Below are 25,502 nucleotides of genomic sequence, written 5' to 3'. Positions count from 1 at the left end.
AACAACAGGGCAGGCGGTAGTGTTCTCAGACGCTCTCTCTGTGCTCCAAGCCCTCAAGAACTCCCGCTGCAACCATCTCACTTCAGCCCTTGTTGCCCTGAGTGCCAGAGTGGAGAAAGTGGTGATACAATGGGTACCAGCACACTGTTTCATCAGAGGCAACGAAAAAGCGGACATTCTGGCAAAAGACGGTGCACAGAAGGAGCAGGCCAACAAACTGGTGTCATACAATGAAATCAAGACAATCATCAAGGCACAGCAAGGAATAAAGTGGGGCCTCCAGCACCTCAAATATAACCCAGAAGACAGATACAATTTGCTGGAACGACGGGAACAGGTCAAGATCTTCCGCCTGAGGTCTGGACACAACCGCCTGCTCCAAATTTGGCATTGGACAGAGTGGAGAGTGCCTTTGTTGTGAGGGACCAATGACAACCGACCACATCCTTCAAGACTGTAGGACGCATGCAGCATCCAGGAGGAAGTACTGGCCAACACCGACAGCAGTGGAAGCCAAACTGTACGGCACCCTGGAGGAACTGCGACGGACGGCAGCCTTCATCGAGGATACCGGGCTGCTCATCTAATGGGAGGCGAACGAGGAAGAAGAAGAAGACTTTCACAAGTAACCCGTTGCATCAAAGCCCAAATATCAACATAGCTAAGCTTGTGCTCAATATTTAAATCTCCTCCACCAAGATAAGTAACCTAACCTTCTCAGTGACAGCAATTGAGAAAGAACGCGTCATTCACTAGAACATTCTCAACAAACTATCAGTGTCCAGAGACGTCACTGACTGTGACGTTGAAAAGAATGAAATGAACACTGCTACAAGCATATGACGACATGGCACTTATTTAGATCGGTCATAGTGGAGCTGTGACTACATGTCAAAGCAATAACTTAACAAAGCAATATGAACATACTCATATGAACACAAGTACTGTGTCGAAGAATACTATTTACAAATCATCAGCACATTTTACACACATTACTTACTGTGATGTGATATGGTGATGATGCTGGCCATTGAGACAACACACACAACACACACTCTGTGTGTGACACAGCAAGAGAGAGAGAGAGAGCAAGCTCTGGCCAGTGACTGGCCAGGTGGAAAAGTGACCAGTCATCACCTGCTGTGGCTATTTATGCAAGTTAAGCGAACTGCAATGACGTCCGCGTGTGCTGCGAAGCAAATGACGTCCGAGTTGCTCAAATCTGGCTAAATTTGATTAGAATTGTGTTTGTTACAAGGTGTTCTGTGATAGATTTCTAAATTGTTCCTGAACCCATTTACGTCAGATTGGTCGCAAAAAGAAATAGCTCAACACCTACTTTCTAATGAGTATAAAATGAAGTGTTGATTATTTGATATTAATATATCATCTTAATTCAAGTCACCTGAAAAGGGTCAGTTTTAGTGAGCTTGTTGCTGAAAATTACAGACTGCGTTCAATCAGTTTAGCATAGGCAAACACAAATGGTATAGGTTTAAAGATGGAATTGCGACAATTCTTCCAGTATATAAAACTTGTAGATTACTAATCCGACAAAAGAGATATTTGATTAAATACAGTGTGTCAGAAACACAGTTTTCACCTCAGTCAAAGCCGTCAAGCGATGCTTGATGTGCAGTGAATGTCATTAAATGTCGACAATGAAAATCAGCTTTGTAATTTCTAAATGCCCGATCTATTCTCATCTAAACACTAAAATGGTGTGGTTTTAGTTTCCAACAGCAGTCACATACAGAACTGTAGACTGTAGTATTATGTATGTGGGGAAAGACAAAATGACTTACGCTTAGCATCAGTTGAAATCTTTACACTGACGAACGATTTAACTGAAATTAAGTATGCTTCTAACTGATTAAAGTGTGTGTGTAAGCACAACAAATATAATACTGCAACAAACATACAGAAAGTTAATTTAATAGATGTTTAGGAGCAGTTGTTTAAAAGGGGCTCTGCTTTTACAATTTGGAATGGCGTCACGCATGATGCCCGAGTCATTGAAGACCAGCAGGTTAGTTGCGGAAAAGGCGTCTGCTATAAAGCTTGTAGATGAAACAGTATCTGAAGCCAGCTGAGCGCTTGGCTACATATGTCTTTTATTTTATTTTATTTTTACCGTTTATATACAGATTTTTTAAGACACTAAGGGGCGCAGTAAAGAGTGACATCACTCTTAGGTGCAGAAGGTCCCGTGTTGGTCTGCACGTTTGTCTGTCTGTCTCTCTGTATGTCTCTGTGAATATATGTGAGACTCTCTCTCTCTCTCTCTCTCTCTCTCTCTCTCTCTCTCTGCCTCATCTGCTTAACTTTCCGTCACTTATACTGCGCACACACAAACACACACACACACACACACACACGGACGCGCGCGCACTAACAGACATACACTCACCAACATATGCACACAGACGTACCCAAACACAGACACACACACACACGCCGATACACACACACACATACATACGCATACACACACGCGCGCGCACACACACACACACACACACACACACACACACAGACAAACACACAGACACCCCCCTACCCCGCACACACACACACACACAGACACCCCCCTCCCCCGCACACACACACACACACACACACACACACAAAGGCCTGAATGCAATCTTTTATGCTGTCTGTATGTCTGTCAAGATCCATCAATCATAGTCGTGAATGACGACAGTTCTATCCACAGCATGCAGTCTACCACTTGACTGTAACGACTCGTGCACGCAAGCGTGTCTGTTTGTCTTTCGGTTTCTTGTCTTTTGTTGGGGGGGGGGGGGGGACAAAACCAACAAACATACAAACAAAATACACATACCCACTGCAATGTGTAGACGAGAGAGACAGATACAGAGACAAAGACAGAGACAGAGAGAGGCAGAGAGACTGGGGCAAACAAAACACGCATACCCACTGACATAATTATGTAGACGAGAGAGAGAGAGACAGAGAGAGAGAGAACGTGTGTGTAGGCCTCTCTCTATCCCTGTGTGTGTGTGTATGTGTGTGTGTGTGAGTGAGTGAGTGTGTGTGTGCGTGCGTGTATATGTGTAAGCGCGCGCGTGCGCGCACGCGCGTGTGTGTGTGTCTGTGTCTGTGTGTGTGTTTGTGTGATTTTGAATGGAAGCAATTTCACCATACTGTCTCCGTATTTCTTTGGATTTCTCTGGTGCTTTATTTTCACCTGTCAATGTTTTCACGGACAATGATAACGAAACCCCGCTCTCTTTGTGTGTGTGTGTGCGTGCGTGTGCGTGTGTTTGTGTGTGTGTGCGTATATGTGTGCGTGTACGTGTGTGTGTGTGTGTGAGCGCGCGCGCGCGTGTGTGTGTGTGCGTGTGTCCGCGTGTGTATATGTCAGACAGATGGAGACAAAGAAGGAAATAAAGACTGGAGAACAAAGAAACACGCGCACACACACACACACACACACACACACACACACACACACACACATGTGCACACATCGAACAACGCCACACGCAAACAAATGAAAAGACAAGAAATGGATTGCAATGTTGTTTTTAATTCTTAGAACTGTCGGTGAAATAAGGAAGGTATATAAATAAGCATTGTGATCAACATATTCTATCTTATACAGCAATCTACTGATCCAGTTATTAGACATAATTCGATCGTTACGTAACATTTCATCTTTTAATAGCTCCCAGTACCATCAAACAGATTATATGATTCTTTCCATGTTAAAAAAAAGAGATTTAAGATAACAGAATTGGACGAGTTGTAAAGATAATTTCTATTTAAAAGGTTTCTCTCCGTGTCGCTTCCAGAGTTGGACAGCTGGGAGAATTCAAACACACACACACACACACACACACACACACACACACACACACACTTGCACTCGGAAACACACAACTCTCTCTCTCTCAGAAGAAGAAGAAGAAGACACTGACTGTTATTTTAATCGACCAATTTCTAAAGGAGAAGTGCTGTTTGCGTTTGGAAAGATAAAAAAACAAAACAAGAAAGCGGCTGGCCCAGATGGGATAATTGGTGAGTTATTTAAAAATGCAAATGATTGTATATTACATTTTTTCGCAAACACACACTTAGCTATCTCACTCACACACACACAACAACAACAATCAACAACAACACTACCAACAACAACACACAAAAGGCCAATAAATAAGATGTATACCAATGAATAAACACTATTTCAATCACTCATTCTTAATGAATCATCACCCGCCTTATCCCCCCGGAAGCGGAGATTAAAACAATCATACACGTAAAAGCCCACTCGTGTATTCGAGTGAACGTGGGAGTCAGAGGTCACGAATGAGGAAGACGATTACCAGCCCGTGCCATACACTTCTGCTTCTTCTTCCATTAATGCTCAGCGGTCATAACTTTGACTGGCATTTTTTATGCGTGCTGGGTATTTTCTTGTCTCCACAACCCACCGAACGCTGACATGGGTTACAGGATTTTTTAACATGCGTATTTGATCTTCTGCGTGCATATACACACGAAGGGGGTTCAGGCACTAGCAGGTCTGTACATATGTTGACCACCAGACGCCGTTACCGTGATTCGAACCCGGGACCCTCAGATTGAAAGTCCAACGCCTAAACCACTTAGCTATTGCGCCCGTCACTTCCACGATGCTGAAAACAACAGTCTCAAAATGAACAGCACTAACAGTTACAATTCCAATTTATCATCGAAGGCGGGGTTGGTATGACTTCCATCCGTATGGTCGGGATGACTGGACAAACTGTTGTCTTTGGCTGATTCCTGTGAACCTCTTCCAGATGTCTTTACAACAGGGCTGATCGTGGAAGCTGTGCTGTTCGTTTCTGAAGTGATGACAACATCAACATTTCTGCTTTCCCATTTGGCTTCACTGAAGTTTAGCACTGGCTGGATATCGAGAGAGAAGTCAAAGCTGAAATAAAAGGAGGAAGAAATAAGAGGTGATTAAGATGATGTTTTAAAAAGATAAACAACTGTTCGTCCTCGCAACAGAAACTCGATTATCAAATATTCAAAAGCAACAAAGAAAAGAAGAAGAAGAAAAAAACCCGCAAAATTTGTCTTCTTTTTTTCTGCTCCAAACAGGATGGCACAAACAGAGACAGAGAACCAGAAAGATCTACTGACTGATCGGAGAGGCGGGGTCAGGGGGCAGGGGGTGGGGTGGTGGGTGGGTTAAACTATCCGAACATTAGCAAATGTTCGTTGAAGCTATGATTGGATTGATGGGGAGGGGGGAGGTCTAATGAACTATGTAAACGACTCTTTATTCTGGGGTCCTGACCATCTACTAAGACTGCTTTTTTTCATATTTAACATCAGCTGATTGGATTGTATGTGAGGTGTCGCTGTAAATTCCAATTAATTTCAGATACATTTAGGACATCTCACTGATTTCTTTCGGACAGAGGAGCAGAAGGAGGAATGAAGTAATGTGTGGGAAGGTGGGGGTCCCACACTTGAAAAAAGATCAAAGTACAGAATCATAATAAAAAGGATTAACCAGGCATAGCTTTTACAATAAAATTATAGTTAATGAACAGTGTAAGCGTATATGCACACAACTAAATCAAGAGTAGTACTTAATCCCATATTTAGTAAATGTTGAATTGCACACACACACACATACACACACACGCGCGCGCGCGCGCGCGCGCGACATTTAAAAAAGAACTAAACAAAATGGTTTATCCGGGCATTATTCTCGAGTTCAGATAAGACACGTCATTACTGTTTCACCAAATTACTCTTTAACATTACTGGTGGACAATTTGGTCCAAAAAGGTATTTAGTTAAAGCAGAATTTTACAAGAAACCTACATCCTGAAGCTTAACACAGAGGCTTAATGAACCAAACTTAACTGTTTTCAGTTTAGCGTAATCGCATCTGCCCTCTCCGTTTCACCAAATTACTAATGAACAAAATTGATAAGAAAAATGCATAACTTTGATGAAAACGAAAATGTACTGTACTCCGTTTTCAACAAGAGCTGAATTTTACGACAAATTTGAATCACTGAATTACAGCACAGAATTAACCACGCATTACTCTGTATGTTTAACCGACATACCGTTTTCGTGTCATCGACGGGGAGCCCGGAAGTCCTTCAGACACGACGGACACCCTTCGTTCCTTCATGTCAAATGATGCAGTGTGCGGGTTACCTTTCTTCTTGACTGGCTTGGCCCAGCTCTGCGGAGAACGAAGCAACAGCTGTTTATTCTGTCCAAGTGCTAAGATGAATGCATATCGCTTCTTTTGTTTTCATTTTCACGCAGCTGACTGTACAAAATGACATGGACACTGACAGGAAGGTTCAGCACAAGATGACAGCAGTCCAGTACAGGAATGGGAAGGTGCTGATGAAGGAAGAAGACCAACACGATTAGGGGGGCATGGGGGGGGGGTCACTTAAACAGACTGTGAACAGACCAAACCCAGAGGAAGAAGCGGTCCAGGAAGATACAGTTTCTACATAGAAATGAAGATAGATAGATAGACAGGGAGAGAGACAAACAGATAGACAGACAGACAGAAAGACAGACAGAATAAAAATGAAATAAAACAGAGAGAGGGAGAAAGAGGAGGAGAGCGAGATGGGGAGAGAGACACAGAGAGAGAAAGAGAGAGAGTGGGATAGAGGGGAGGGGGAAGAGAGAGAGAGAGGGGGGGAGAGAGAGAGTAAAACGATATAAAATGAATAATCATTGTCTTGTCAGAGCTTTACTGTGGCACACACGTGTGTGTGTGTGTGTGTGTGTGTGTGTGTGTGTGTGTGTGTGTGTGTGTGTGTGTGTGTGTGTGTGTGTGTGTGTGTGTGTGTGTATGTGTGTGTGTGTGTGTGTGTGTGTGCGTGTGTGTGCGCGTACGTGCGTGCGTGTGTGTGATAAATGAGTGAGCGTGTGTGAGCGTGTTTTTGTCACGAAGTATGCATGACGGACTTCGACACAGTCATGTTACAGAAGGTCTAAAATAAACCGTTTTCTGAGTCCTGAGTTCTCTCTCTCTCTCTCTCTCTCTCTCTCTCTCTCTCTCTCTGTGGGTGTGTTTCTCTCTGTCTCTGTCAGTCAGTCTGTCTGACCGTCTTTCTCTCTCTATTGCTGTTTCTGTCCCTGTCTCCGTCTCTCAGAGCCCATCTTCCCCCCCCCCCCTCTCTCTCTCTCTCTCCACCCCCAACCCCACCCCCCTCTCAGTCTCTTTCTCTGTGAAGCTTACACACCTGAAGTTTGGAACTGCCCATGAGGAGGAAGCAGGTGGCACCGACAAAAACGATGACCGCCAGAAAGATGAACACGTTGCGCCATCCCTCCAGCGTTCCCTGAAAAAACAAACAATCGTAGTGCGCAAACACCGTTATTTTACACACACACACACACACACACACACACACACACACACACACACACACACACTACCAATCGACTAGAATATGATGGAATCATAACAATTATGATTATCAAATAGTCTTTAAAGTAACAAAAACAACAATAAAATGATAATGAAAATATGAATAATCGAAATGTACTAAAAGCAAGAATAATGATAATCATACTACTACTACTACTACTACTACTAACAATAATAATAATAAGAAGAAGAAGAATGATAACAGCAGCGTCTTTGGAGACAATGATAATCAGTATGAAAATGACACGATGAGAGATGATCGGGAAGAGAGTGAAAAAGGAAACGAAAGAAAGAGAAGAAACATCACAACTATCTTGAAGACGGCAGCGGACAGAAGTATGATGATGGCAGCACTGGCTATGACGATGACGATGACGATGACGATGTTGATGTTGATGTTGATGACTGGGACAATGACGATGATAAAAAGAGGACGACCTTGATGTCGATGGCGACCATGTGGTTGGGGCATGATCACAAGGAGAAATCACAAACACAGAACGATAATGGTGTTGACGATGACGACGATAACGAAGACAAAACCTCACGTTGTGGATCATGTATGAGGTGATCAGTGGCGCGGGTATGGTGATAACTGTGCTGACGGTGATGATGAACCCGGTGAGAAACCCTGCATACCTGCAATACAACAAGACACACTTTACAACATGCTTATAATATTGTTCACATCGCTTCCACGACCCTGTCTTTCTCTCTGCCTGTTATACAGTCAGTCACGCTCCGATTTCGGGGGTGTGCATGCTGGGTGTGCTCGTGTTTTCATAACCCACTGATCACTGGTGACGTGCACTACGTGCATGACTGTTTCTATCTAGCCATATAGGTACCCATAATATTCCGTTTTCAGATGTGTGCATGCTGGGTATGTTCACGTTTCCATAACCCAGCGAATTCTACAACAGAACAAAGGACATCATAGTGCACTAAGAGCAACAGTGCAAGTCTCATCAAAGAATTATGAGATCTTTAACGTGCGTATTAATTATGATCTTCTGCATGCACCAGCAGGTCTGTTAGTGTGCATGACCGTTCCTACCCAGCCAGGTAGGTATACGGTATACCCATATTCCGTTTTCAGATGTGTGCATGCTGGGAATGTTCATGTTTCCATGACCAACCAAACTCTGAGAAGAATTATGGGATCTGTAACGTGCATATCAAATTTGATCTTCTTCAAGCACTGCTACTATACAATCTCTACCCCGAATATTGGGAAGTCATCCCAGTTTGATGAAACTTGCACTGTTGCTGTTAGTGCACTGTGCTCCCCTTTGCTCTGTGGAAGAGTTCAGAGAGGTACTCAGTCCACCTTTTTCCGACGCATTTCTTTTCGTTTTTTTGTTTTTTTGTTGTTGTTTTTTTTGTTTTTGTTTTTGTTTTTTCCAGACAGATGCTGCCTTTGCCCTGGATGGTGCTCACTTTGCTTTGTTTCTGTTTGGTCAGGTCTTTTGCTCTCAAACCACCCACCCACTCATCAACACACACACACACACACACACACACACACACACACACACACACACACACACACACACACACACACACACACACAGCCCTACCCCACATATCCACTGTCCCACACACAAAAAAGAAAAACAACAACAACAACAACAAATGAAATGGAGAAAGTCTATGAAATTGTACTTTTTAAAGTTTTGTTTATTCATGTAACTATTTTTGACTCACTTGTGTAAACAAAGTGAGTATGTTATAAACTGGTATTTGTGTGTGTGTGTGTGTGTGTGTGTGTGTGTTTATTTTGTTGAGGTTCGTTCCGTAATCCGAAAACACAATATTACCACTTTCCAGTTGCTGGAACGTAGGGTATGCTTGGTAAGAAGAGGGCATGACCTTGTTTTTCTTGCTCGGAATTAAAAGAACAAAACTACAAATTCTGGACACAACACATACGGTAGCACGAACTTTACCGTTGACGTGTTTACTGCATATGAATATTTTAATGAGGACACCTAAATCAACTAGAATGAACATCAAAGAAAAATTGAATCGACCATTTCACTGAGTTTCGATCAGCATTGTTTAGGATGATCGGTGCAGATCTTGTTTTTTTCTTATTCGCAATTAAAAGAAAAGAAATACAAATTCTGGACAGAACACATACAGTGACACTAACTGCATCACTGACGTGTTTACTGCATGTGGATATTTAAAGTGGATACTGAATTGACTAGAATGAACATAAAATGGACCGCGTCGTATTTTCCCGGTGAGTGTAACTAAGCCTGTTGAACATGGATCTCCGCAGATCTAGAAAAAACAGCTAAATATTACAGTGTGCTTGAGGCGATGGCAACGACTCCTTTACCACGAACTTTAAATAATATCTTAAATGCCAGAAATATATCAAAATAGCGTGATTTAAATGGCGGTACCGAATACCGTAACCGATTTGTCACTCTAAAAAACAACAGAAAGAAAAAAGACTGGCACGGCCATTTATTCTTGAATACACTACACAGAATACACGGACTATACAGAACACAAATTAGCTTTCATTCAAGACTGGCATGGCCTTTTAACCCTGAATGTACTACACAGAATACACGGACAATACAGAACCCAAATTAGCTGTTAATCAAGAATGGCATAGCCCTTTTATAAATCCTGAATATGCTACACAGAATATACGGACAATACAGAAAAGAAATTAGCTTTCATTCAAGACTGGCATAGCCTTTTTAATCCTGAATATACTACACAGAATTTACGGTCAATACAGAACACAAATTAGCTTTTATTCAAGACTGTGGCGTAGCCTTTTAACCTTGAGCATGCTACACAGAATATACGGACAATGCAGAACCTACATGTAAGGCAGTCATCTGTTATATCAACGCCATACCAAGGAGGGGAAAAAAACCCAACAAACCAACCAACCACTGACCGTGGCGCCATGTCGAGAGGCACGATGAGGGCAGAGGCAGATGCACAGCTCTGCAGCAAGTACACCACACACACCAGGAGCGTACCGGTCACCTGGTCCCTCACGAACGCCAAGACTAGTAGACCTGCCCCGCTCAGGTAGAAGCCTTAACAGGCAGGCAGAGGAGAACACACACACACACACACACACACACACACACACACACACACACACACACACACACATGCTATCATCTTCAGAAAAAAAACTATGAAAAAGTTTCTCCTTATATGACCGAAGTCACATATTTCGCAAGATTCTCGTGATAATGATATCAGACGTGTATGATTTGAGTCCCTAAAACTTACTTTCATCATTTCATGTGTGTGTGTGTGTGTGTGTGTGTGTGTGTGTGTGTGTGTGTGTTTGCAAGTAGGTCTCTTGATTTCGAAAGTCGCTCGTGGACATTATGCAGTAAGTCTTTGCGCAAATCATTGTGCGTGCTGATAATGAATATGCATGAAAGAGATTATGCTTCAGTGTTTATCAACAAAAGACCACATGGGGGAACTTAAATATCGTGAACATCGATGCATGCATTACAAGACACTGCTTCGCTTTTACAGAGAAGCAACAACGCGCACGCATATAGGCTGTTTAAGATCTTCACACTGAGTGTAAAACACAGTGGCCATTATTTGCTTTGAGTCACACTTAAAAACCTTATATTCAAAATTCATTTAAATATTTCCCATAATATAACGATTGATGGCCCATTACTTATCAAGAGTCTTGTTGCTCTCGACAGGTGTATACTATACATCAATATAGCCTCCATGCTGAGGACCATAAAAACGTTTCTGTTGTAACTAAAATGATAACATAACTGATATTGTTCATGGTGTGGATATACCAAATAAAAGTGCTATGTTTTGTGAATAAGAAAAAATATTATATATGTGTATATATATATATATATATATATATAGAGAGAGAGAGAGAGAGAGAGAGAGAGAGAGAGTCTGTCTCACCTGAGCACTGTACAATTTTGCGGCAGGCGGTAGTGTGCAGACGAGTCCTACTCAACAGAAGGTTGGAGATCTGACCCCAGCACAGCACTCCTACAAGCCTCACCACGAAGGTCACGGAAGAGATTAGGCCCACCTGGACACACACACACACACACACACACACACACACACACACACACACACGTGTTTGACTTCAAGATTTACCGGGTACGGCTGCTATGAAATTAAAGAATAAGACTCAATTTTGGATACATACTGCTAAAAATTCCATACTATTAGCATCGCGGACTGACGGCTGGGAGGACGCGGGTTCGAATCCCAGCGGGGGTGAGTTTTTCCGCCCGTGGCCGGCTCCTACCCAGAGTTGAGTGTGCTGTGGGCTTAAATGGGGACCACACAGTCGAGTGTCACCCACTTCAAGGATGTGTCTTTGGGTGTGTTGCTCTAATTACCTGACCAACACTGCAAGTGTGTGTATCTCTCGGGCCTGGTTAAAGCCGGGATATCATAATGACAGGAAGCGTAGAGTACAGCTTTGTCATGCAGTCCCGAACCAAAAGAGACCTCCACAGCAACATCGTCATCGTCATCCTCCTTCACCATCATCAATATAAACAAAAACACAAACACACAAAAAAAACAACAAAAAAACAATCTCAAAGTCTGTGGCCTTTCATGCCCTGCTCTCATGGTGACCTCAGTTTCGATACCCCTCCACTTCTGTGCTTGGGTTGAGTTATGTCAATGTCGTCAGTGTCGGTAGATTCAGTCTGGCTCCGCAACTAAGCCATTACTGTCGTTAGTAGGGGGCTTAGTAGGTAGTGTCCTAAGTACGTTGAATCAGAACAGGCACCACTGAACACCACCGAAGTGACTCAGCAGCAGTGCAGGGTCTCCTCTGGTGTGTGGCCTCCTGGCGACCTAACATCGATGATTCCCTGCGGACTGCCGACGCTGGAACTGTGACAGACGAACCCGGGTGTGGCCGTGTATTGGAGAATCTAAATGAGCGGGATGGGAGTAATGCCACTGAAACGGTGCAGATGATGGGGCAGCAAAAAAAAAGGATAAATAAATAAAAAATAATAATAAGAAGAAGAATTCCATACTAATGTAATCTAAAAACGAGTCTTGAACTGCTATCCTCTGTGTGTGTGTGTGTGTGTGTGTGTGTGTGTGTGTGTGTGTGTGTTGTGCATGACAACATGTGTGTGTGTGTTGTGCATGATAAATTTATCATAATCGTATGTTCCAGCAGTAATTTTGATCTCAGCAGAAAAGGCCTTCACATCTACTGATCGGTGAGATGGAGAGCACACACACACACACACAGGATCAGACCCAGAAAAGCTCCCTGTGTTTACAATAAATGGTTCTATAATCAGATATACACAATATGTTAAATTTTTGGGAGTTTATATTTCTTCAAAGCTTTCGTGGAATTATCATATTGACTATATACTAAACAAAGCAAGAAAAGGTCTAAATTTCCTTAAAATAATTTGTAAACAGCACTGGGGGCAAGATACCAAAGCGTTGATATCTCTCGCAACCTCTCTCGTACGTTCACGCTTGACATACGCTCAAGAGGTATTTTTCAGTGCTCCACTGCATTTGTTAAAGAAGCTGCAAAGCATCGATTGTAAGGCTTATAAACTTGCTCTAGGTGTGCCCATTCTTACATCAAATTTAGGGACCTACAGAGAAGCAGGTGTTTTATCTCTTGATGAACAAAGGAAAGCTTCAGCCGCGAAATTCGTTATCAAATCTTTAGCATATGAAACCTTTTCAAAAGAAGAAGTTAATTTAAGTTCACAAAAAGATTTTGCTAAACGAGCTAAGACGATACAGTCTATGACATCCATCAATACATTTGCATCAGATATCATTAGTGCTACGGAATCAAGAGACAAGCAAATTGCAAAAATACCTACTTTTTCACCAGTCCCTGAATGGGAGCAGTGTAAAGCTACCTTTGACATGGATTATACAGATTTATCCAAGAACCAGTCACCATTTTTGTTAAAACCTGAAGTGCTCTCCCATATAGAAAATCAATATTCTAATTATCTAAAAATATACACAGACGGATCTGTTCTAGAAGATGGTAATTCAGGAGCGGCTTTTGTAATTCCTTCATTTAGATTAGAAAAATTATACTATATTGGTAGACAATATTCCATTTTCACAGCTGAACTTATAGCCATACTTATGGCCTTAAATTATATTTCAGAAATTCCGAAAACTGTCAGTGAAATTCTATTATGTGTAGACTCGAAGTCAGTATTAAAAGCTATAGAATCTCCAAATTCAAAGAAGCGAATAGAGATGACAATGGAAATAAAACATATTATTCACCAACTGACAAAACAGGGCATTAAATTAACTTTCTGTTGGGTACCTTCGCACTGTGGAATATCTTCAAATGAGTGGGTAGACCAAGCAGCTAGAAGAGCAGCACGTAATTTCGAAGGCGCAATACAACTTGACATCCAGTTAGATCTACATGAATACATTAGTTGTATAGAAAATGTCTCTAGAAATCGATTTAAGAAATTACTTATAGATTCAAATAATCAATATTACCAATGTTGTGTAAACACAAAGAATGCAGCTAATCCCAAACATTTTCTAAATTTGACACCAACAGCACATTCAAGACAAATTACAAGTCTAATGTATAGAATTCGTTTAAATGCCTTTCGTACAAAATTTTCTAAAAATATAAAATGTATATGCGGTAAGCAAATAACTGTAAGTCATCTACTCATTCATTGTCCGAGCATAAGACCGTTAATTCCTAAAGATGTAGTTGATGACTTTTCTTCCAATATTTCATTAGCCACTGAAAAGATTTTGAATGATTATTCATTGCTTAGAATGTTTTCGGAAATTTTAAACTCCAGTCCAGTTGGTATCCTCCTTTGATGTGTTATAATTAATGTTGTTATTTATATTTACATTGTTATAGGTTAATACTTGTTGATATGCATATACATATTCTCCTTCCCATGACACCTCATTCAATACACACCACAATCTCTTTAGACCTTTTTCTTATAATATACTTTTCCTCTGTTACATAACATGAATTTTTTTTTTTTTTTTTTTTTTTTTTTTTTTTTTACACTAATATTCACATGCATTCCCTTTCCTTTATCCACTTCTTTACTCCTTTCCGTCTAAAAACACTTATAGTGAATAGACGTTAAACTGAAGATAAAACACACACACACACATATATATATATATATATATATATATATACACACACACACACACATCCCCATCCTTAATCCACGAGGTGACGTGATAATAATCCGTACACGGTACCCTTTAATTGAAAGTCTAATGCTTTAACCACTCTGCTTTTGTTACCTGTCCATAACGTATAAAGTAAGTTAATGCACGACCTCACCTGCTCCACAGTGAAGCCCAAGACCGTGTTGAAAAACATGGGCATGTAGGAACTCAAGATTTTGACACAAAAAGATTGTGCCAATGTGGCAATCAAACATCCCCACACAGGCACGCTTGTCAAAATCTGTCTGTAGGGGGGACTGGAACGTTTCTGGTAAGGGCAAAGAAAAGGTAAAAAAAAACAAAAAAAAAACCGAGGTTTATACAGCACGTTCATTAACAGTAAAAGATATACCTACTCAAATTGCAAAGTATAAATCATTGAAATCCAAGATGCTTTCGAGTGAATTAATGGTGCTGAGAGTCGAGAGAGAGAGAGAGAAAGACAGACAGACAGACAGAGACAAAGAGAATGGAGAGAGAGAGACAGACAGACAGACAGACAGACAGACAGACAGACAGACAGAGACAAAGAGAATGGAGAGAGAGAGAGAGAGAGAGAGAGAGAGAGAGAGAGAGAGAGGACGAGAAAAAGAAACAAGAACACTGTTTCCTTATCCAGGCTTTCGGCATCTTGCATTGAATTAATGAAAATTAAAGACGGTCTAGATATGCAAGTATCTGTAGACTCTCTCTCTCTCTCTCTCTCTCTCTCTCTCTCACACACACACACACACACACACACACACACATACACACACACACACACACACACATACACACATACAAAATACACACACACACACATGAATGTCTGCACGTACGCGCGTGCGCGCGTGCACACACACACACACAATGTACGTTTGCACGTGCACACACACACACACACACACACACACACACACACACACACACACACAATTTCTCTGGAACTAAAAGATCGTGCATTTGCACAATGAATGCATACATTCGACTGTTTTCCTCAAGGACAACGATGACAAACACACACACAGTACTTGCTCAGTATTCTTGACACGCTTGTCACCTGATTTTTGTCCATGGCATGTCTAGTACTTATAATGTACTGTTTTTCGTCCTCCGATATAAAAGGATGGTCCTCGGGTTTGACACTGCCGGTAAATAGCCATAAAATACCCCAGGTAACAGCCAGGCCACCTGTTGTTAAAAGAAAAAACAATGATGATGAACACACACACACACACACACACACACACACACACACACACCACTTTTCCAAATCAACAAATCATTTGTCCCCTTTGTTCTTTCCGCCCCCACCCCTACCCCCATCTCACACACAACTTACAAAGTACACACACAGAAGGATACTGAGAACAAAGAGCCAACTTACCATACACATAGAACATGAAGGGCCAGCCGTCGTCAACAGGAATGGAGCAGAGGTACCCGGATGAAAGGGAGACCAGTATGCTGGCTGTGTTCATTCCTGCAATATGGCAGCCATATTGTGGTAGATTAATAACATGTTGTGCACCACTGTGACAAATCAACTTGTGCATCGCTGTAATAGTTTAGCATGTTGTATATTACTGTCACAATTTAAGGTTTGGTGTATCACTGTGACAGGTAACTAGACTGAGGTGTTGTGCTTCACTGTGACAAATTAATATGTCGTGCATCATTGTGACAGATTGTTAGATGGTGGATTAACGTGTTGTGGGTTACCATGACAGATTAAAGTGTTGTGCATTACTGTGACAGATTAACGTGTTGTGCATCATTGTGATAGATTAACAGATTAACTTATTGTGCATTACTGTGCCTGATTAATGTGTTGTGATTGACTGTGAGAAATCGACGTGTTGTGCATCACTGTGACAGATTAACGTATCATGCATAACTATTCGATGTCTCTTTCTTTGAGAGCGCGCGCGCGCACACACACACACACACACACACACACACACACACACACACACATACACACACACATACACGCACATAAGCCTTTTGTACACGAAAGTGTGTCTTCACAAGTGACTGAGAACGTTGATGTTTTTGACTTTTTGCATTCATTATCAGTTGTTTCGCTTGTCAGTTTAACGACTTCTCTTTTACGAAGTCCTTTAAGTAATTTCCTGTAACTGTATTTAGAGGGGTTTTTTTGTTTGCTTCTTTGTTTTGTTTTTCTTTCAAATTTCACCCACATTTTTACCCTCATTTGCCCAGTTTCCACCAACCCTCCATTCATCCACATCTCCCACCCCTTCTAACAGATAATACTCAGATGTATTCATAAATACTTTTACAAAATGTCTTCAATCACCGATATGTGTGACGGGACATTAAACAAAAAAATCCTTCCTTCCTACACGCACAATGTATGACCAACCACACAAAAAACTGGAACATAATCAAACCAATTAAGGAATACATATGTTTGAAAAATAAGATTAAATATGCAAACATTATAGATATATTTTGAATATATATATATATATATATATATATATATGGACAAAACCAAATCAAATCCCACATAAACGAATATCTTACCCCTTCAGTGACAGGGGGAAGCCAGTAGAAAGTGGTGTTTCAGGTCATAAGACATTATCCAAAACAATAAGCCTAAAACAGAAAATGGTCTGGAGATATACCACTCTAGATAAAATATGTGAATTTTCAGCCTTCGGGAGCTATTTCCTTGTTTCTGATGACGTCATCAGTGACGTCACTAAGCACGTATGTAATACGTTTATTCAGTCAAGGGGTTCACACTCACCTGAGTAAGCAAAGGAAACAAGGGTGACTTTCTCACTTCTGGGTGCCCACCAAGAAAATATCTCGTTTACCAAAGGGAACTTGATGCCCTGAAAACAAACATGCCCAGAAAACAAGCACTTCAGAACAATGTAACATACGAAGCGCCTGTTAAAATGATACCTTTCCAGTAAAAAAAAAAAAAAAAATCTGACAAATTTGTCATCACGAAGATTATACATAATCATATTTCTTGGAGGTTCTTTCGCTAGGTTGACTATACTACAATGGGAAGGCTACCACCAATCAAATTTTCTCAGTTTAAAAAACGCCAATGTAAACATTAACTGAAGCATTATTGTGCGAACACACGTTGAACCTCACCGGAGTGTGAGTTCTTCACGTTAGCGTGACCAAAGTGTAATCCTTGCACATGAACATGATCAGCACGTGACCTTTGCACGTGGTATATGGCCAAAGTGTGACCTTTCCACTTGAGCATGACCCAAGTCTGACCTTATAACGTGAACATGACCAACGAATGATATCTACACGTGAACATAATCAGCGTGTGACCTTTGTGCGTGAACATGACCAAAGTGTAGTAACATTTTCACTTGAGCATGACCAAAGCACTGTGACCTTACAACGTGAGCTTGACCAAAAAAGTTATCTCTATAGGTACAGCCTTTGCACGTGAATATGACCAACGTGTAACCTTTCCACTTAAGCATGACCAAAGTCTGACCTTATAACGTGAACATGACCAACGAGTGATCTCTGCAAGTGAACATAATCAACTTTGCGCTTGAACATGACCAGAATGCAACTTTTTTCATGCGAGCACAACCAAGGTATGACCATACGCAAGCTTGACCAAAAAGTGATCTGTACAAGTGAACGTGACCAAAATGTGAACTTTTCGCGTGAACATGACTAACATATGACCTACAGAAAACAAAATAACAAAAGGAAACGAAACGAAACGAAACGAAAAAGATAAAAGAAAAAAGAAAGAAAACTCATTCTCTCACCCCGACCAACCCAATGACCATCCTCAGAGCCATCAGCACGTAGGGTGACAGTCTGGCTGCCAAGGGGCTCAGCATCGTCACACAGGCTGCACACAGCATGCTGCAGAACAGCAGCAACTTGCCCCCCACCTTCCGACTGAGCAAGTCCACCATCAGAGGCATCACGAAGGCCAGAATGCCCGTTGAAGAAAGCAGCAGACCCTGAGTGGAGCTGTCCCAATCAAACTGGGTGTCTCTGGTCTGCCAGACAAACGATGATAATGACAGTAATGGTAATGGTAATAGTAACATTAACCCTACTATTACTACAGTGCTGCTGCTGCTGCTGCTACTACTACTACTACTACTAATGATAATAGTGGTGACAATGATATCAATAATAGTGATTATGATGATGATAATAGACAGGTAGATAAATAGACATGTATACATATATATAGATAGACAGATACACAGCCAGTGCGCTAGCTATTCAATTAGCCACACATACCCCAAACCATGTTTAAACAAACCAATTTGTGCATTTGATGCCCAGTTATTTTTACCCATACTATCCAATTCGTATATATTTTGGCAAATTTTGTACGACAGTATAACATCACCCATTTGTAACATTCTTAACGGGTAGCAAACACAATGATTAAAAGGTTAATATATACTGGATTTTGATTGGTTTTACTGTGTACAAACCCATTTGGTGTTCGCGCCTATCTGTTCATAAATATTGTTTAATTGCAAATAACTGAACAGATTCTCAGTGAGCAACAGCTAGGTCTTCGGCCTATAATTGAGAACCATACTGTACATTTGGTTGCAATTGTGAATCAAATAAACAGTTTGATAAACAATTCAAACAAATTGTCATAAGGAGCATAAAATGCTTGCATAAAGCACAACACAGCATTTCGGTTCTACTGGCAGGATTTTTACAAGCAAGAATAAAATTGACACGAGCAGAAAGAAAACAAATTGCCAAATATTTGTAAGCATTCAACACAGTCATAACAATACAATTGTAAACCCTTTCAATTACACCTTTTCAAGCCACCCTTTCAGAATACAATTGTTTTACATTTGTACATGTTAACGCTAATTTCAAATAATGGTGATGCCCAATGTAAATTGTTGCACTGAGTTTGCAATCCGAGTATTGTTTCAGAAAACAATACCACATCAAGAGCCAAAAGAAGAATGAACAATTCAAATGAATCATAGATAAAAAGATGTTCCATGCCTTCCATCTGTACACCTCTAATGCCAGGTCATCTTTTAAGACATAAAATAATACAGGTCTACAAGGGTTTCCTTGGCTTACTCCAGCTTTATAGTTAACATAATCGGTTATTATTGCCCTACATCGAACGCTTGGTTTAATATTATCATACACACTTATAATACATTTGTGCAAGTTACCTTGAATACTTTTTTAAACAAAACAGGCTAAAAGAAGATTCCTATTAATGGAATCAAACGCTTTCGCAAAGACTGTTATTGCTATAAAAAGTTAACGATTAAAGGATTTGAAAAACCTTTCACAGAGCTAGTAGTGTGAACATGTCAATAGTAGAATATTCTCTTTAAAACTGTTCAATGCTCAACAGTAATGTTAGTTTGTTCTATCCACACTTGTGACCCGTTAATGATAATGAAACTAAACAAATTCCCATATTATCATCGGGATAATGTGCATTTTCTTTTTTAAAGAGTGGCAAAATAACTGACGAGAAACAGACTATATTATCATCGATATGTATTGAAAAAGAGACTAGGGAGAAGAATATAGACGGGAAGATAGAAGTAGAGAGACAAACAGACAGAGACAGAGAGTGAGTCAGAGAGAGGGAGATAGAAATAGAGAGAAAGAATGAGAGATAGAGAGAGAGAGAGAGAGAGAGAGTGTGTGTGTGTGTGTGTGTGTGTGTGTGTGTGTGTGTGTGTGTGTGTGTGTGTGTGTGTGTGTGTGATATGTGAAAGAGAGAGCCAGACAGACATACAGACAAACAGATCGACACAGAGAAAGACAGGGTGGGAGACAAAGAGAAAGAGAGAGAGATAGAGACAGATACACAGACTGTCAGAGAGACAGAGAGGTCACTTATACAGACACACAGAGCGGCAGTCAGAAAAGAGAGCTCGTACTGGAAAACTGTTTTCACTGGTGGTGAACAGACTTAAAACCAAATCATGCATATCAAATCAAATCAATATTCTATTCAACACTCACATCAACGTAGTTTGTCCCATTCGTCCCCATGCTGTCCGCCTCTTCCAGAAAAGAACTATTTCCGGTGTCATTCCCTCCAAGAACGCCTGCTGATAGCTCCCCACCAAGAAGAGAAGTGGCATTGCCCATCAGGGAGGAGTTTGTGCCAGCAGACGACTTGAGCATGCACACCAAGGCGAAGGGCATGTTCTGTACCAGCATGAGGATGAGCACCAGGGAGAGGTGCATGTGAAGAGCCATCGCCATCCGCCATGAGAAGATCTTCGGGAAGGATGGTGAGTGCGTCTTGGAGTGTGCGGACTGCGTTGAGATTTGTCTGGATACATCTGTTCAATGCAAACGTTTTTGATCACTTTGCGGGATACACGGAATGTATATATATATATATAGAGAGAGAGAGAGAGAGAGAGAGAGAGAGAGAGAGAGACCATTCAGCACCAATAATGACACGCCTCAAGACAACAGGTCACTTCAGACAGTTTACAAATGTTTAAAACTCCTCTAAGAGAAAAAAGGATGTCTCACAGGCCCCAGGTTAAAACGAGTGGGCAGTGCCAGGCTCCAAGTTCGGGACAATGCTCAATCGAGTATCCACGGTGTCACTGACGTCTTCAACGTTCGCCATGGACTTCCATGATGAGGGACAATGCTCAGTTGATCCTGGGCGTTGAAGAGAGTTCTTCCCTGTTGTCTGTGAGCGTAGGAGAAAGGTGACAGAATAGGAAAGAGAGACAAGAAGTTAACAGCGTGTCTGTGAGGGCCTGGGTTCGATTCCCGCTGTCAGTCTCTCTCCCAATTTAGACTTGAAAATCAAACTGAGCGTCTAGTCATTCAGATGAAACGATAAACCGAGGTACCGTGCACAGCAGGCACTTGGCATACTGAAAAGGAACCCATGGCAACGTAAGTGTTGGCAACATTTTGTGGAAGAAATCCACTTTGATAGGTACACAAATATATATGCATGCACTGAAGGCCTGATCAACCGTTTGGTTATGCTGCTGTCCGGTGTCTCCCTGGCAGATGTGGTGAAGCGTAAATTGATTTGACTGAACGCAGTGACGCCTCCTTGAGAAACTGGAACTGAAACTTGTATGTGGAGGGTGTCTGGTCTGATCATATTTTGATGTAACCTTGAGCATTTCGATTAAGATTTCTAATGCGACAGTTACGTAGATTAATAGTCGGGTAGGGGCTGAGTGGAGGGGGGGGGGGGGGCAGATGATGAAGGGGAAAACGGAATTGAATCAAACGGGGATTGTGAAAGCTGGTGGTGGGGATGACTGGTTGGCGGCGTGTCAAGAGAACAGCCTTGCGACACACATACCCTGCGGTGAAATTTGAACAGTATTTCATCCACATGGATAAGAAGATTAGAGGACGGGGTGGGTGGGAGCGGAGGGCAAAAGAGTTCGGTGGGTGTAACATTTGAAGGACTGCGAACTCAGTGCCAGTCCTCAGATTGTCTGTGATGTTACTGCAGCATTTACCAAAGTATTTTGATACCCATGATAGAATCAAAAAGATGTATAAATAATCTAAAACGACATGGGGGAAAATAGGCTCCACGGAACGCATGTTTCATGAATATTTACATCCTTATATACCAAACCATCTTTTGAATTATACCATTAAACGTCTCCGTGGATAAAGGTACAGCCCAAGCATGGACGAAAAACTGAAGAAGTAAATCCAAGCCAAATTTGTCATGAAGGCATGTCTAACGAGAGTGTGTGTTGGGCGATGAAACCCTAATTTTGCTGTCACATGCATTGTTCTATTTTTGCTCAGTTGCGTGTCAGACAGTCTCTAGAGCATATTACTCTCAGTTTGCTTGATGTCTGGCAACATGTGCTTGGCAATCATAGTCTAGTGTTCTTAAATATCGTTTAACAAAGCTGACGGTGTCAAAAACAGTTCATTAAATGCTCCCAGTGTGCAGCACGCGTTTGGCGCACTGAAAAAAAACCCCATGGCAACGGGATTGTTGTCCTCTGGCAAAATCCTACAGACAAAAATCCACCCTGATAGGCACACAAATATATTAACATGCACTCGAGGCCTGACTAAGCGCGTCGGGTTATGCTGCTGGTCGGGCATCTGCCTAAAAGATGTGGTGTAGCATATATGGATTTGTTCGAACGCAGTGACGCCTCCTTGAGAACTGACACTGAAAGTAAATGCTCCCTTGATAACATTTTGTATGTATCATGTCAGATTCATACATGTTACCCAGGTTTACACCGAGAAAATGTTTCAAGGTTCTATTTGAGGAATAGGTAGAGCTAACACAGAAAAAAATTATCACGGAACAGCACACAATTAAAGAATTATTTTTATGTTCTTCTTCACATACACTCATGGCTAGATAACCATCTTTGAGGGATGGAGGATTTACACACATTTTGTTTTATTCGTGGCTGAGGGAACTAAATAAAGCACACTTTGGGAATTTTTTCTACGCCATTTTTTGTTTGTTTGTTGTTGTTGTTGTTGTTTTTTGTTTGTTTGTTTGTTTGTTTTTTGTTGTTGTTGTTTTTTTTGTTTTTGTTTTGTTTTTTTCAAATCAACATGCATTACTTTTTTCTCTTTATTTCTATTGCTTTTGTGAATTAGATAATGCGTACACCTTTGTTCTGCATATTTTTCATGCAACCTTTTGTTTACATAGGAACGCTATATATTCTGTGCCACAAATTTGCTTTTTTTACTGTCGCTATCATCACTTCGTTTCTATTGATTTTTAGAAACACCGGATCTGGTTGTTGTTGTTGTCGTTGTTGTTGTTGTTGTTTGTTTTGAAGGGTGTGTGGATGGAGGGTTGTTTTGGTTTTTCGTTGCTGTTGGGTTTTTTTGTGTTTGTTTTTTTTGTGTGTGTGTGTGTGTGTGTGTTGTAGTTTTTTTGGTGGGGGAGTTGGGGGGGGGGGGGGGGGGCTTTTCTTGGATTAACTTTTTCCTGATAAGATAAATACTCAATAAATCAACAATTTTGATTCATCATCATTCATCAGTATCATCATCATTATTATTAATATTATTGTTAAATAAAGTAGCGGGTTTTTTTTCTAATCACTGAACATTTGCAAGTGCTCATGTAAAGAAAATCGAATATTCTATCCATCGTTATCATCATTTCTGTCGAAGCGGTCTTCCTGATTTTAAAACCGTATGACTGCGTACTATCGTAGCTCGCGAAGATTGTACCTTCATGGGAATTTTCCTTCATGAATGAATCATAACCGGAATGACAGGCGGTCCTATATTCTAAAACAACGAGTTCGTTTTCAGTGCGTGCATTCTCTCTGTTACTGAGATTCCTGTGGATTTTCTTTCATCCGTTCATGCATTTTGATATTAATTAAGAAAAACAGAAAAGGTATCTGCCAGCAAAAATGCTCTGAAAAAAAAGGAAAGAAACATAAAAACAAGACTTAACAGAAACATATTTCATATATACATACTTTGTATTTCTTTTTTATCACAACAGATTTCTCTGTGTGAAATTCGGGCTGCTCTCCCCAGGGAGAGCTCGTTGCTACACTACAGCGCCACCCATTTTTTTGTATTTTTTCTTGCGTGTAGTTTTATTTGTTTTTCCTATCGAAGTGGATTTTTCTACATACTTTTTTGCCAGGAACAACCCTTTTGTTGACGTGGGTTCTTTTACGTGCGCTAAGTGCATGTTGCACACGGGACCTCGGTTTATCGTCTCATCCGAATGACTAGCGTCCAGACCACCACTCAGGGTCTAGTGGAGGGGGAGAAAATATCGGCGTCTGAGCCGTGATTCGAATCAGTGCGCTCAGATTCTCTCGCTTCCTAGGCATTCGCGTTACCTCTAGGCCATCACTCCACTAATGATGCAAAGTACATGATACTTCCCTCCCCCACCCCACCCCCACCCCCGGCCCCTTTCACTCAGAAACGTTTTGAGTATCATTTTCAGTGTACTGCACTCACTGTTACCACATACAAGACAGGATGGACAGACAGACCTGGGCGAAGATCATTTCCTGTTGAGCCGTTGACCTGAACCACGGAGGCTGAATCTTTCTGCTTTGATGAAGTCATTGTAAGTGACTGCCGAAGACGATTCACGTATTCTGTTCCTAGTTCTCGGAGCGTCTTCGCATTTTATATAATTCAAGGCGGTGTGCAGATTGCCAAATCATTGCATGGTCAAATCAAAGCAGAGCACTCAAGTCACGCTGGGCCTGTCTGGTGTTACATGCGCAGTTTGTGGAGCTCTGCTACCTCCTCACTCCCCGACCCCGAATAAACCCGTCCCCAATTCTCCGCTCCCACCTTTTCCCTCTGCTCCGCCCTTTCCCCTTCTTTGGATCTCATTTCTCTTCTGTACTCTTTCTCCTGTCCTCTCGAAGAAGTTTTGGTCTTCATGTATCTGTTGTCCATGCAAAGACAAGGGGGTGGGGTGGGGGGACAGGAACGGGAACGGAAGAGGAACTATGCGTTTTAACGTACTGACATTAATCAGGACGTGAGGTTTTGTGGGACAGGACAGGAAGTTTTAGAGAACACATCCCCACCCGACCACACCCCATTCTCTGCCTCGTTCCCATCTCCTGAACTCTTTTCTTACCAACATGTATGAATGAAAGAAATGGAAAGGATTGGTGGTCGGGATGAGATGACTATTTTCTCCTCTTCCTCCTCCTCCTACTTATATATATATGATAGTCAGTCGTGTCCGACTATGACCATCAGAACAGCAGAGGAGGCAACTGCTGTTCCGACTATCTGGGCTAGAATTTGATTATAGTGGAGAGAGTCTTGCCCAAGTTACATCCCCACTCTCTCGGCCAAGAGG

General features: G+C 41.4%; 1 protein-coding gene across 1 annotated transcript; it reads right to left on the bottom strand.

The window, feature by feature from the left end:
• Positions 1-3,553: 3,553 nt before the first annotated feature.
• LOC143287424 (putative transporter slc-17.2) lies at positions 3,554-24,771 on the bottom strand. Its single transcript, XM_076595411.1, has 13 exons — positions 24,670-24,771; positions 20,675-21,000; positions 18,451-18,690; positions 17,439-17,526; positions 16,047-16,142; positions 15,720-15,850; positions 14,793-14,945; positions 11,375-11,507; positions 10,365-10,509; positions 7,987-8,077; positions 7,251-7,349; positions 6,102-6,223; positions 3,554-4,942 (listed from the first exon to the last, which is right to left on the bottom strand). Exons 1-13 carry the CDS (start codon positions 24,743-24,745, stop codon positions 4,699-4,701), a joined length of 1,944 nt encoding a protein of 647 aa, XP_076451526.1. The 5' UTR covers positions 24,746-24,771; the 3' UTR covers positions 3,554-4,698.
• Positions 24,772-25,502: the final 731 nt, after the last annotated feature.

Source organism: Babylonia areolata, chromosome 11, assembly GCF_041734735.1.
Source record: "Babylonia areolata isolate BAREFJ2019XMU chromosome 11, ASM4173473v1, whole genome shotgun sequence".
Taxonomy (NCBI): domain Eukaryota; kingdom Metazoa; phylum Mollusca; class Gastropoda; order Neogastropoda; family Buccinidae; genus Babylonia; species Babylonia areolata.
Note: the sequence above shows the minus strand (reverse complement) of the source record. Positions and strands in the feature narration are given on the sequence as shown.

What these genes read in the sequence shown, in the direction of transcription:
- LOC143287424 (XM_076595411.1), bottom strand. Translation starts at nt 24,745, where the DNA reads ATGACTTCATCAAAGCAGAAAGATTCAGCCTCCGTGGTTCAGGTCAAC. An exon ending in TGGTCATTGGGTTGGTCGGG is followed by an intron (nt 17,527 to 18,450) that starts GTGAGAGAATGA and finishes GTTTGTTTTCAG; the next exon opens with GGCATCAAGTTCCCTTTGGT. An exon ending in ATGCCATGGACAAAAATCAG is followed by an intron (nt 14,946 to 15,719) that starts GTGACAAGCGTG and finishes TGCCCTTACCAG; the next exon opens with AAACGTTCCAGTCCCCCCTA.